Source organism: Catharus ustulatus, chromosome 4, assembly GCF_009819885.2.
Source record: "Catharus ustulatus isolate bCatUst1 chromosome 4, bCatUst1.pri.v2, whole genome shotgun sequence".
NCBI classification, from domain to species: Eukaryota; Metazoa; Chordata; class Aves; order Passeriformes; family Turdidae; genus Catharus; species Catharus ustulatus.
The window spans coordinates 38,673,873-38,687,480 of NC_046224.1; the positions used below are offsets into that span (position 1 = coordinate 38,673,873).

At 36.4% G+C, this 13,608-nt stretch overlaps 1 protein-coding gene across 10 annotated transcripts in view; it reads left to right on the top strand.

Annotated features, from left to right (window-relative positions):
* Window positions 1–13,608, top strand: part of ANKS1B (ankyrin repeat and sterile alpha motif domain containing 1B) — a 536,016-nt gene that overhangs the window by 339,299 nt on the left and 183,109 nt on the right. For 8 of the 10 annotated variants that reach the window (XM_033058235.2, XM_033058234.2, XM_033058231.2 and 5 more), the window contains exon 15: window positions 3,653–3,759. In XM_033058235.2, the coding sequence (XP_032914126.1) occupies window positions 3,653–3,759 (107 nt within the window). Of the gene's footprint in view, window positions 1–3,109; window positions 3,760–13,608 lie in introns of those variants that run through there. The other 2 variants (XM_033058240.2, XM_033058241.2) reach the window with 2 other exon arrangements.

Genomic DNA, 13,608 nt, shown 5'->3' on the forward strand with positions numbered 1-13,608 from the left:
TATTCTGAATCCCATTGGGAACAAGATGTCTTGTAGAAATTATTGTATAGCATAACAGATGGCATCTTTCTTGCAGACATCACTTCAGTGTACTTCTTCTGTTGCCTTGGAGAAGAAAGAGCCAAGTCCTGCTATCTCTGTAAGAGACTTAAGTGTCAGTTTTCCCATGTAGGAATGGGTACATCTTTTTTGCTTGTGGTATCACAGACAGATTATCATGGAATGTATGTCCTTTGCAATCACAGGAAAACATGGTAGTGTGTAAATGTGTTGAGGTGAGACCATCTCATACGGTCTGCATGGCATTTTCAATGTCACCAGCTTTAGGTATAGGCAAAGGGTAGGCGCTGCCTGCAGCACAGTGGGGCTGGCACTGAATCAGAGACTTAAAAAAATCAAGAGACAGCCTTTTAGTCTCCAAGCAGGAGCATCTGCTCCAGGTTCCCATTGCACTGGCTCAGAGAATTTTCCCAAGCACCTGCCCCCAAGGTAAAACACTTGAACTGGCTAAAGATCCGGAGATCTTAAAGAGCTGCAAGTTCCCTAATCCAAACAGTCCTGGCTCTGTTCTGTGCCTACCTTTACTTTGCTACAACCTTTGGAGGCAGGAGGGAAGTAAAGTCTTGTAGATACTGGGATGCTTTAGCAATGAGACAATAGTCAGGGGTGAGGATTAGGCAGCAATCTGACTGTTCCTCCTCACTTTCTCTCCCTTGCTGAGCAACCTTACGTTGTGTTGATGGGTTCAGACATGTAGTTATGCTGGTGAAGAACAGAGTTGGAGCAGAATGCACAGTGGGACCAGCAGTGCTATAATCATCCAGGGCTGGAGCCATGGAGACAGTTAGACACGGTACCAACAGCTACATGAGGAAATGTGTCTGGGGAGCCACTCAGCAACTGAATTTTGCCTACACTGTTGCTAGGCATTGAGCCAAGCACTCATCACTGGCAGCATATCTTCCATGCTGTTTGTAGTAAGGTAAGGAAGAAGCAGTTTGACCATGAAACTAGTATATTGATCATTGTGTGTGCCTTTTTGTGGGGAACAAATTTTTGGTATTGAGGAACACAAGGCAGAGACATCTGTGTCTCTACATTTGTAGGAAATGCAGGTGCCAGTCATGCATAATCCAGTCAAAGGGATTATGCTTCACTAGATCTCTTTCTGATACCAATTTTTCTGCTTATAGGGGAAACGGGAAAACAGAATCAGGAATCCTTTTCAAAGAGGTCCATTAATTCTCAGTTAACTAAGAAAAATTGTGAAAGGGTAGAACACTCGTCTTATTTAAGATAACTTTGTTCTCAATTTGCCCTCTGAAGATCTTGCCCAGCCTTTTGAATTTGCCGACTCAGGAGAAGTCCCCTATATTTCAACTCCGCACAATCTGGGCACAATCCTGAAGGGATTATGATCTGTCTATATACAAGGATATAGATTCATACTAGAGAAAACTTTGCAAAATTGGAATCATTTACAGACAGGTGTGAACAAATGCATTTCTATCTCCATGAGACCTAGATTCCTATCAGTTTGGCATACCTACTTCTCTGAGAATAAATCAATCAATCATCCATTCCATTTATTTGAAAAACATTTAGCAATTAGAAAACTCCTAAAAGTTTATTTGGCAACTGCAGATTTACCAGTGCCTGGTGAGTGTTCAGTATTCTTTTTTAAGACATAATGAACTTTTTATACCTTGTATAGTAAATTTATCAAGTTGGTAAGAATACCTGGAATAACAGAAGAGCTTGTAAGAGACCTTAGGCAACTTTCCAACTTCATGAAAGATCATCTATGCTCAACTAAAATTATTCTACAGAATTATTAAGGACTTTGGTTTACATGAGATGTTTCACAAATCCAGGCAGCAGTATCAAAGTGAAAGGTCATCCAGTTTTAGTCCAAGGACTAGTCAGAGTGAGCTGAAACTCTTAAAATAATGATAATTCTATATATTTGGAATGTGTTCTACGACTGCTCAGGGACCTTCTGTGTGGCACTGGAAGAGGCATTGTATTATAATGTGTTGGTCAGACTGTAGGTTTAGATTTCTATGAAATAATTATCTGCCTTAGTAGCATCAGTCCCATATTATCCCCTTGACAAACATCTATAATTTCCTCATGCCTAGAATTGAATTCCTCCTTAGAGATGGTCATTGCTCGAGATTCACAATGGATAAGAAAAACAAAAGAAGTAATTAATGTGCTCAATAAATGAAACACCACTGACAGAATTAGTTCTAGAATTGTACCCTGAATATATCTATTTCCTGCCTTTTTTTTGCTAAGTACTTTCATATGGTTATGAAAAACAAAAGTTTAGTAAACATTCCTTTCAGAACAAAGGAATAAAATATTTCCATCATGAGAGAAACTGTCTCAAAGAAGAAATGTAGATAGAAAATACATCATGAGGTATTTGATTTCTTATGCAGAGAATGAATTTTCTGCTCATTTAAAATTCATAATCTTTTTTTCCCAGTTATAGTTGATAAAATTTAAATCCTCTCTAGAAATCATGCAAATATTATATGTCTACTTGCTATCAGTCACATTTTTGTAAGAAAGGATATGAACTTAGAATTTTATTCTTTTAATTATTCATTTGAAATGGTGACCTTTTCAATTTTAATTATTATATGTTGGCATGAAGGTTTTCTTGTGTCTTATGATATTTTACAGTTGAAGAAATTGTGCAGATAATCTAATTACTCTCACTAAAATTGTTGTGCCTTTTATGTCTTTTGCTGTACTACATGAGAGAAACTGTGAAATGTATGCATTATTGATTCATTAAAGGCTTTTGCTATTAATGCAAGCAGAGATGCAGACCACTACCTATCTTTCATTAAAAGGGGAAAGGGGAAGACATAGTAAAACATGCCATGGGCTATGCATTAAGTATTGTGTTTCTTAATGCCTTGTGAAATGTAAAAATCTACAACAAATAGATATGTAAAGCATTATGAAGATTCTATTCCGATTTAAGTGCTCGAGGTTGCTTTTGAGTCTTGCTATTTTCTGCATTTGTTTTGACTGCTCTCATCATTCAAGATTGACGCTTGGATGGGTGTGTAGGAGGAAGCAGCAGCAGCAGGCTTACAGCTTGCAGACAAAAAAAAAATCTGCCTTATCTGATGGCTATTATTGAAAATGCGAGGTGTAGCCTAGGCTGGGTAATGAAGGGGAGCGAGCGAGGGGGAGCAAGAAGCATGGAGCTGCATACTGATGAGTGTAGGAGTACTTGATAAAAAGAATTCTTGCTGCTGGCAGTGCATTGCTCATTGTGGAGTATTCCAACAATCACATATAACGGAGAACAGCTTAGCTGACAGCTTGATATGCCTTTTTTTTTTTTTTTTTCCCTACTGTATGACGTACTGGTCTGTAGTAAAGATTAATAACCAAGAAATGTAGAGCTGCGATCAGATCTTACGTTATATACTGCCCTGAAAACTATGTTTTACTTCTGACTTTTCTGTTTGCTGAAAACATTAATCTGTCAAGCTGGCGGGCTCGTTTGATACCAACTTTTCCAGGAACACGATGTGGCAATGCCACCTCTCAGCCCAGGACTACCGCTATTATCCAGTGGATGGTTATTCGTTGCTTAAACGCCTCCCTCTTCACCCTCCTACAGGACCCCGATGCCCTGTCCAGACAGTGGGACAATGGTTGGAAAATATTGGGCTACCTCAGTATGAAAACCACTTGCTGGCTAATGGATTTGACAATGTGCAATTCATGGTAAGAAATCTTCCGTGCATAGCTGTGTATATACACTGTAGCTGCCTTTTTTGTCTGTCTCTTATATGCTCATAAAAACCTTGGAGCTCTTCTGCATTGCACTAAGATCTGTTTAGTGTTTCACTTTCCTATGTGTAGCTAATTAATACATAAACTGCCTTTTTATGAACTTCCAGACTGTACACATTAAAAAATAGTGTAGCTTGAAATGTGGTAAAATGAAAACTGAGTATTAATGTTCTTTCTCTCCCTCATCGATGCTCTGATTAAAGAAGAAAAATGCACAGTTCTTTTAATCCATTGCAGGATTTTCATAGCATGAAAAAGCTGCAAACACCCTTTTCTGCAGTGCATCACATTCTTACTTTTATTTCAACATTTACTTGTGATGATAATTAAAGAACATGCAATGCCATTCTTGCCTTGAGAGACATTTTAATAACAGAAAATTATTTAATGAAATGTGCTCTCTCTGCAAGTAATTTTGGATGTCTCGGTTAGATATTTTTGCATCTTAGATAATCAGGCTATGAGATTCACTTGTTGAAACTTATGCCCTGGGAGAAAAAGTAATGCCTTCCTGTTAATTGTCCCATTTTCGTGTTTTAACTCTAGGCATTCATCAGGAATATTCGAATGAAATGAAATTTTAGTTAGGTCAGGGTTTACAATATCACCGTGTGATGTAAAGTAATAGACCTCTCATGCACAAACTTTCCATTGAAATGAATATTGACAGTAAAGAGAAAAGCTTACTTGTAAGGCTGTTATATAATCACTTTTCTACCTGCTTCACTATTCCTCCTACTTGAGCCGCTTCCAAAAATCCCAACTGCATTTCTTAAAAAGTATCAGGGCTTAAAACATATTTTAAAATATCTTTAAAACATATTTTAAGTATCCATGTATATCTTGGAACAATTCTAACTTTTCATAACTTGTATCTACCATATAAGAAACAGAAGTGAAATGGCATGAATGTTATAACTATAAAATCAACACATTAGTTGTGTCCTTCCCCTTTAAATTATTTTGCCAGCATTGTTATATGTCTTTGGAGTACTGATCAAAAAATTAAGGGACATATGTCTACCATTTCCACATTATAATAACGTAGATATTTCTTCCTGGTTTTACATGGCTGCCATGTGATCACTCGCTAAGATCAGTAGAAATCATTGTAATCTGTACCTTTAAATATTCTTTAAAACAAAGCTGTGCTGTCAGCCCAGCAGTGGCGGGGGGAGAAGTGTATCATGCTGCAGTTTCCCAAAATGTAACTACATATTCTTATATGTCTTGTAGCATTAGTTACATAAGCAAGTGATCATTTAGTCTTAAAGAGGTTGCAAAGGAAACTGTTCACAAGAGGCTGTAGGTGGCATAACAAATGCAGAGGGGTACACCTACCACAGGTAAATTATGAGCACCAGAGAATTCAAATAACTGCCCTGGAGGGCTCTTCAGTCATATTCTGGCTCTGAAAGGGCCTGAATCATGTCCTCAGGCAATTTATGAGACTTTCCTCCATCTCTTATTACTGTACTTATGTAAACATACAAATTACATATAAGATTTTGCAATATACAAATCAAACTTCTAATGTATTGGACAGATTAAGTTTTGCTTGCATACTTCTCTGTTAGCCAGTGTTTTCTGGTAATTTTAAGCCTTTTCTGTTATTTTACAGATAAAATACATAATTACTCTTAATATTAGCTGAGGTAGCATACATTGAATGGGAAATTAGACTCATAAATCCAATAACAATAAAAGAGCTATGAAATTGTGTAGTAATTAAAAAAAATTATAATTTCAGTAGTTTTGTAATTTCCAGTTTATTGATTTCACTGTCTATCATGCTTTTGCATATTTCAGTTTTTGTCTGTACCAGAAATCAAATATTTCCTATATTCTATTGGGAATAAACCACTGATTTTTCTTTATGTTACTCCTTTGAATGCATCAGCATTATGTAAAAAAAGTCTCTCTTGAAAAATTTAAACGAGTGTTTTAAAAGCTATTTTCATCCTAGCCAATATATTGAAGGGGAAATTAAACTTAGAAAGTATATCGGAAAATGAGAGAAACACCTGCTATGATAAGAGAAAAATTTTGATTTTTCCAAACTTAGTATGTTGTGTTCTTCCTTAATATGACAGAACAGCTTTACCTTTATTACAGTGGTTTACATATTAGAGTTTAAAATCTTATTAACTGAAAAGTTTCAGATAGGTTAGCTGCTTTGCATGGAAGAAATCTAATAGTTCAATGCAGTAAAAATCAGTTAAGACATATTTCTTATTAATTCTGTACTATAATCCTCCTTTTGTTTTTTCTGAAAGCACATTCTGACCTGCATTTATTCATTCTGTTGCCTAAGCAACAACCATCACACTCCTATTAAGTATGATTTAGTAGTACAGCTCTTACTAGCTGTTCAGAACAGAAGAGGGAATATCACAATGTTATAATTAATGTCCATGGAATAACATACATTTGAGAACAAATATATCCCATACATACTATTCTCAACAGCAAAATTCTATTAATTAAATTAGCATTTTAATAAAAAGGTGATTTTCTGATAAAAAGATTTCATGGTTAATCATTCATTAGATCATGGAAATTAACTCCTTGTGTTTAGTCTCCCTTGGGCATTAGGAAAGTTATTCACTAGACTGTAGTTAGAATTAGGAAGATTTATTTATCTTACCTAAAGTGTGTGGACTTCATATGATGAAACAGCTGGATTCCTATTAACTTTACAGTATAGATATTTTTCAGTATTTTATCAACATGTGTGTTTTAAAAATGCATTGAAACATAGCATTTTAAAAATCAGTGTTTTTCCATGAAATTCTTTATTTCTACTTCCAGCATGTTTGCACACATAGCAAGTGCAGCTCCTACCCACTGTTAGTGTCGTGCAGAAATGACACTTCCATAATGTTTAGTAGGCCCCAGGCAGACTGAGTCCCAAGACTTGCTTCACATGTGCTTGAATATGTATACGGATATGCAATCATCATTAACTTTGATAATTTGTTGTGTAATAGGCTGCAGTGTCCTTCAGAAAGAAAATTCTAATGACTTTGTGCAGATACTCGATGTTTGAAGATGCAGATGATGCTGCAGTTTCTTAACGTGAAGGCTGTTTCGCAGGTAGACCAAATCCGAAGTGCAAGAAAAAAATCAGTCATAAATTACAGTATTTAACTAGATATAAATAATAACAAAACTTATGCATCTTTTTGATACACAGGTGCAGTGGATATCCATGGGACAAGCTATAATTTTATGCAGGCTTGCGGGCCTACATCATTTAGTATGCTGAGAAAAAAAAAAAAAACCAAACAAAATATTGACTTGCAGAGAAACAGATGTAAATACATAAATGTGTGAGGTCACTAAAAGTTCTCATACAGTTTTCTGCAGCTGTGAAACTTCATCAAAGACTCCCTTCTGGATTCACAGAGATAAAAGCAGTTCAGCCAAATCATTGCCCAGTGGGGACTAGTTCTGATTAAGGATTGTATATGACCATCTATTTGTAGGTTGTCCTAATAATTTAAGATATTAAGTTTTAACACTTATTATTGCAGTTTGATGAAAAAAATGTCTCTTAAAAAGATTGATAAAACACACTATGACAGAAACAGGGACCAACATTCAAAGTGAGTTAACAGAAAAATATGAAGCATTTTATTATATATTTGGCATTCTAAAATTTTGTTCATTATCAACAGTTAATATTTGCATTACTCTCCAGGCTTTCATTGCTGCTTTTAAAATACAGGCATCTCTACCCCTCCAAGTACTTATGTGGCTTGCATTGCCTAATGGTCTAAGTATTGCATAAGTGGTTTGGTGTTTTTTTTCCAAAGCTCTCCTTTTCACTGTTGGGAAACTAAGACATAGAGTGGCAAGGTGAAATTTAAAACTCTTGTTCATTTGATACATGATGCACTAATTCTTAAAATGCCTACTGATATGTTGAGCAGATGAAGTCAGTTGCTTAGTTGTCTAGTACCAGTTGAAGTACCGTAGGGAATCAGGGAGATCTGGGCAAGGCTGGCAGATATTGCTAAGGACCAGAGACAGCCAAGCCCTTCATGATCAGCAGCTCAAGTTCAGGTGGGATATCACCATGCTCCTCAGGCAGCTGTGGAGTCCTGATGCTTTGGCAGATGAAATGAATCTTAAATTACACAGAGTTTGGGACATGTCTAGAAACTGAATATAGATGTCTTGAGTTTCCACCTATTTGCATATGCATTTCTTTACCTTCTAATAATTTTCTGTATTTGTTTTCATCTTGTGAACTTACCTGCAAAAGTATTTGCCAGGTTTCTCACTGCTAGGTGTGGTCTATATTCTCAGTCCCTCTTAGCTGACTGCTTTGGATGTAGTTTCGAGTTAGCTTTTGGCTTTTCTTTCTCCCTTCCTCTCTGTCTCTTTGTTTCTCTGTTTCTTTTCTTTCTTTTTTCTACTAGGTTGGGAGGTTGTTTAGCTGAAGTTTATCTGAAGACTCTCTCCGGTGTCATTCCTAGGAATTGTTCCTCTGGAATACACAGTAATTCTTCTTGCCTTTAATCTCTTTTGAGGATCTTGAACTCTGTGTCAAGTATAGAGGATAGAAGCAATTTTATTTCCTTGGAGTGAAAGGCACCTAAAAGAAAATCTCTATGTGCATTAGCTCCAAGTCCTGCATTTGTGGAGACCACCAGATCTTTTGGCCAAAAACATCTGGGGCAGAGATTGATGATTTAGGCATTAGACAAAAGCTAAAAAAGAATCTGTCAGTCTGCCAACAACTTACTTAAATTAACCATGTGGCTGGTGATGGAAAAGAGGCCAATTTTAGGCAAGGGTTCTAGTCTGTAGATACTCTGGTGACTTCCAGAAGCCAACTCCTAACAAACAGGTCATCACTGCAGCATCCAGGCTACCAGCTCCCCAGGCTATTGCTGGGATTCATCAGGATACTTGTGCATCATTTGGACCCTAAGAAGATTTAGAAGACATTGTCTTGTGTGTAGTTTACCCAGAAAGTAAGAACTATTTAAGGGAACCTTAAAATTGGCTGTTGATAAATTCATGATATACAGCAAGCCATACTTTTAGCAGAGTCTCACTGATGCTGGAATAAGCTGTGGTTTAATAAAATCTAATAATAATAATAAAAAATTAATAAAATCACAGAACATATTCCTGGAACCACAAGTTCTGGTCCCCTTATCAGAGTCTCAGTCTTACACCCAGGACTTGCTTTTAGTTTCATGGCAGACCTACACAACTTAATACGAAAAATGTGGAGTACCAGTGTAGCCTTGGCTTTTTGCATGAGTAAAGTGATTCTGTCATTCTGGTGTCTTCTGAGTCTTCCTCTCCTTCACCAGTAACCTCTTCTTCCCAGTAACCTTTGCACCTGTAGGTCCTCAGGCCACATTTTCCCTTAGCTCAAAGAGAATGGGGCAGATTTAAAGTTCAAATTAAGACAATTACATGTCTATTTTCATGTCAGTAGATGTTTAGGACTCAGTTCAGTTGCCCTCATGTCAAAATTGAGATTCTCAGACATCTGTGTAGGCTTGGAATGTATGGTACAGGATCTATAAAATAGCCATACCTGTCTGGAACTTCAGTCAGATTCCAAGCAATGTACATCTGCAGCACCTCAGATGACTCTAAATTCACTTCTGTGGGTGACTAAGTGAAGTACCTAATCAGACATTAAAGCCAATTGAGCATAGAATGCAATTTAACTGGGTGGCTGAATAACTATTAGGGTAGTTATTTGGGGATAAATTAAAGTGGATTCATCTGATCAGCTGAACCACTGTCTAGGCTGTCTTGATGGTTTTGTGCTAGATCTCCTTAAACTATAATGTAGACACAATATTTTTGGTGGTTCAGTTTGGGCTGGAATCTATACAGAGTTCACTGAAAACAAAACATAAATAATTTTTATTAGAGCTTTTTCTCCTCCCTCTAAACATCTAGTTGTGAGGCTTCAAGATCTTCTTTTTCATCCTAGTAGTAGTTCTTACTATAGAAACTGCAAATTAGAGCTCAGGTGGGTGCCAGAGTTGAAGATTGTTCCTATCATCCTGCAACAGCAGCGGATCTAACAAATAATCCCATTTCATGAGCTTTTGTTAATGCTTCTCTCACAGTATTCCTCAAGCTAGTCAAGAGGCAGAAGGGCTTATTCATGTACTACCCAGTATTGCATGTGTAAATAATAATAATTGCACTGTCTTTTTTTCTATCTTGAGGTCTTTGGCAAGTCTGCATCATCCTGTGTGCACGCATGCAGCTATGGAGAGGTAGTACTTATTCCCCAGTGGAAAGGAGTTTAGAGGAATCTGCTTCATATTTATATATCTATATATGTAATGAGTGTGTGTGAAAAGCACTGAAGGCTGGGGACTGATCCTGCGCTTAATAGAGGACTTCATGAAAATTTTGGCAGGAATGATTGCTCGAGAGATGAAGTTTTTTGTGTATTTTACTTGAATGGTTGATTCATAAGGAAACACCTCCAAACAAACTATTGACTTCATTAAGATATCCTGGGTAAGGTGGATCCCTTGAGATTCAGAGGGAGTATGTTTTCATCTAAACCTGTCTCAGGAATTGTATCTTGAAGGTATAATCAGAGATGGGCCCATCTGCCTGTACGCTAGGCTATGCTAAGTTAACCTTTAGGTGAGTGTTTCTCTGATTGTTCTGGAATATTTGGCCATCTGCAGTCAAATGTTGTTCCACACAATGTTATACAGACAAGGCAGAGAGACAGGACTTTGAACTGCACTCCTGGTCAATGATCCAGGTGCCAGTATCTTGAGTGGAATGTCTTTGCACTCACCTCTGCCATTCAGGCTAGTGATACTTAGTGTGTGTGTGTGCTACTTTGCTAAACTTAGTCTTAGATGAAAGAGCTTGTCCAAGTTACACAGCAATGTATTGGGCTTAGTCATAGCTTCCCTAGGAAAAAAGGGCCAAACCCAAAATGTTGAAAGCCATCACATGTACAGTCACCACTCACAGTGACACTATTTCATGGTATATATCTGAATACGACACATGAGGACTGGAATTAGTCCCATCTGTTCTAACAATATGTTAAATGTTAATGTTAAACAGTGTGTTTAAGCTAAAAACCTGCCTAGTGTAGAGGGTGGCCTTATTTTGATGTACAAACACTGATGAGCTGTATTTTGAGACTACATATGTGAGGAATTGGCTATTGGCCCTAAATTCAATTTTATGAAAAACTGGTAGCAAATATTTCATTTTAAAGGTAGTTTGAAAAAGTGGGTGAAGACTCTAATAAATCAGAATGAAGCATGATTTTTTTTAATTCATAAAATAACAGGTGTAATGCTAATAAAATGTTCTTGCTATATATTTATTTAAGGCGAAAACCTCCCAGCTGATTATGTCAACCAGAAGGAACAATGATAAATCTTCAAGAGTTGGCAATAGTTTTTTTATAGAGTGATGTGTATGATGACATTCTCGATAGCTGGTGAAAGTTATGGAAAACTAGTAAGAGAAAATTTAAAGATTAAGAAAGGCAGAAAATCTAAGTGGTTTTATGTTTCAGGAGAAAAAACTGAACATGCGCAGGACAGTTGTTTTTAAATTCTATTTACAGTTTTAAAACTAACATCCTGTATGTAATAAGAAGTTACAGCTTATTTTTAGTTATTCCACATGGGAATACTTTTTAATAAAATTAAATAGAAAAAAAACCAGAATGAAAGAAACTCTCAAAGCAACATAGTATACCGTTGTGTATATTGCTGGTTTAGAACAGCATTGTCCAACAAGAAGCAATTAAATGGAATCTGGAACAGTAGATAAATTTCAAATAATGGCAGGCTTCCCTAAGTTAAAGGACAGAGTAGTACAGAGTGGCTTGATTAAAGATAATGGCATGGTGAGTCTCTGAAGGAGTTTTCAGGCAAAGATTAATGACTACAAAGAGATAATTGGAAATAAACATGATTCTTGGGCATATTATCCTTTTTGAAGGAAGACAATGTAAGAAAAGCTCGAGTAGTTATACGAATAAGTATTAATGCTGAATAGAAACAGTATGAGATGAAGTATACATTTTGAAAGAACAGATAAAATATAAAAAGGAAAAAAATAGGAGAGAAATTGCAATGCATTAGCTGTGTGGGTAGAATACTTTCAGAAAAGTTTTTATTATTATGCTGTAGCTAAAAGGTCTATTTTAAAAGCTGCAACCGCTGTTGGAATCAGATAAAATTCACTTTAGTTTTGCACTTACAGCAAAATATAATAATTAGTCAAGTATAGTGTTAATGAAGACAACTGAGAAATTGGAGGAAGAGAAAGAGTGAGAGTAATCATGCTGCAAACAGACAAAAGAGTACTTGGTTAATTAGAATATCTGAATCATCTAGGTTAGGTGATGTTTGATGAAGAGTTTTAAGCAACTAAAGAGAGAATACCAAATCCTTCAGCAATCATTTTTGAGAACTTCTGGAGAATGAATAAATTATTAGAGGACAACTAAAATATAAATGTAATACTAATATGTATGTCAGATCACAGGACTCTTCCTCAGGATAGATTTCCCATCTCCTGGGCTGTTTGTCTTCAACCATTCACCATACAAATGTTGCCTAAATCAAGAGGGAAATGTATGGTGGGGTTATTGGCAACAGAAAATGACTGTCATTAGCACTGACTCTGATGGAGAGAAAATGGGGAAGTATACAGAATGCTGCAATGGGATGTAATGGGAAGAGAATAAAGCTAAATGAAGTAACTGAACAGTTGGGAGATGGACTATTTAAAGGAAACCAGTAAAGAAACAGATGTATTGTGCCCCCCATCATTTAGATTAGAAATTATTTTCCATCAAACGAAACTAGAATTTTGACAAGGGAGACAGGCTGAATTTTGCTAGTAAAACTACAGCTACCTTTTAAAAGCTGTTTTAGAATGATGTCTCAGAATTGCCATGCAAGCAAGCCATTCCTGGTACAGTTTGCCTGACTGCTTCTAAATTTCCTGGGTATCTAAATTTATTGTCCTTCCATTTGAAAATCTTCTGTTTTCCCATATATTGGTGAATTGTTTGCCTCCTCCTGCACGCCATGCCCATATATTGTTCATGGTACCAACACCCCATCATCTGTTTTAACCTTGGCAATGACCTGTGTGGCCTTTATCACTGTGCTGTCGGTTCTGTCTGTTCACTCACGCATGCTCACACACTCATGTTTCTGCATACACATACTACACAAAAAGGTAATTCATTACAATGAAATGTTCCACGTACTTAGAAATAAAGAACTGGAGAGCTACAGTACCTGGGTGACCTCAGTTCACCCCTCACATTCACAAGCTTTATGATAGTCTTCAATGACAAGTTCCTTTTCTAATTATTTTCCATCAAAATTCCTTTCTCGTTAAGTGTTCTGAGATTTGAGTGTGTACAGGCACATATTTCAAAGAACTAGCAGTTAAAATAAAACCATTTGTTATTTTTCTAATGCTGCATTGCTTGAATTTTATGACCTTAGCCTAATAGTTGTTTAAAACTATAATGAGAACCCTAAACTACCTTCTTTTCTTATTCAGAAGTGATGTACATTTGCACAGTGTTGCTCACCTGGAACATTAAAAAAAAATGCCTATATATCTGAGCATGCAATTTCATTTTAGAAACTGGATTATAAAGAGTTATAAAACATAAAATTATAGTACTTCAGCTTATAACTTTAGACAACTGAAAATAAGTATATGCAGTTGGAAACACTTTTGTCACAATTTTTTCAGGAGCTGAGAACTGTGCATCAG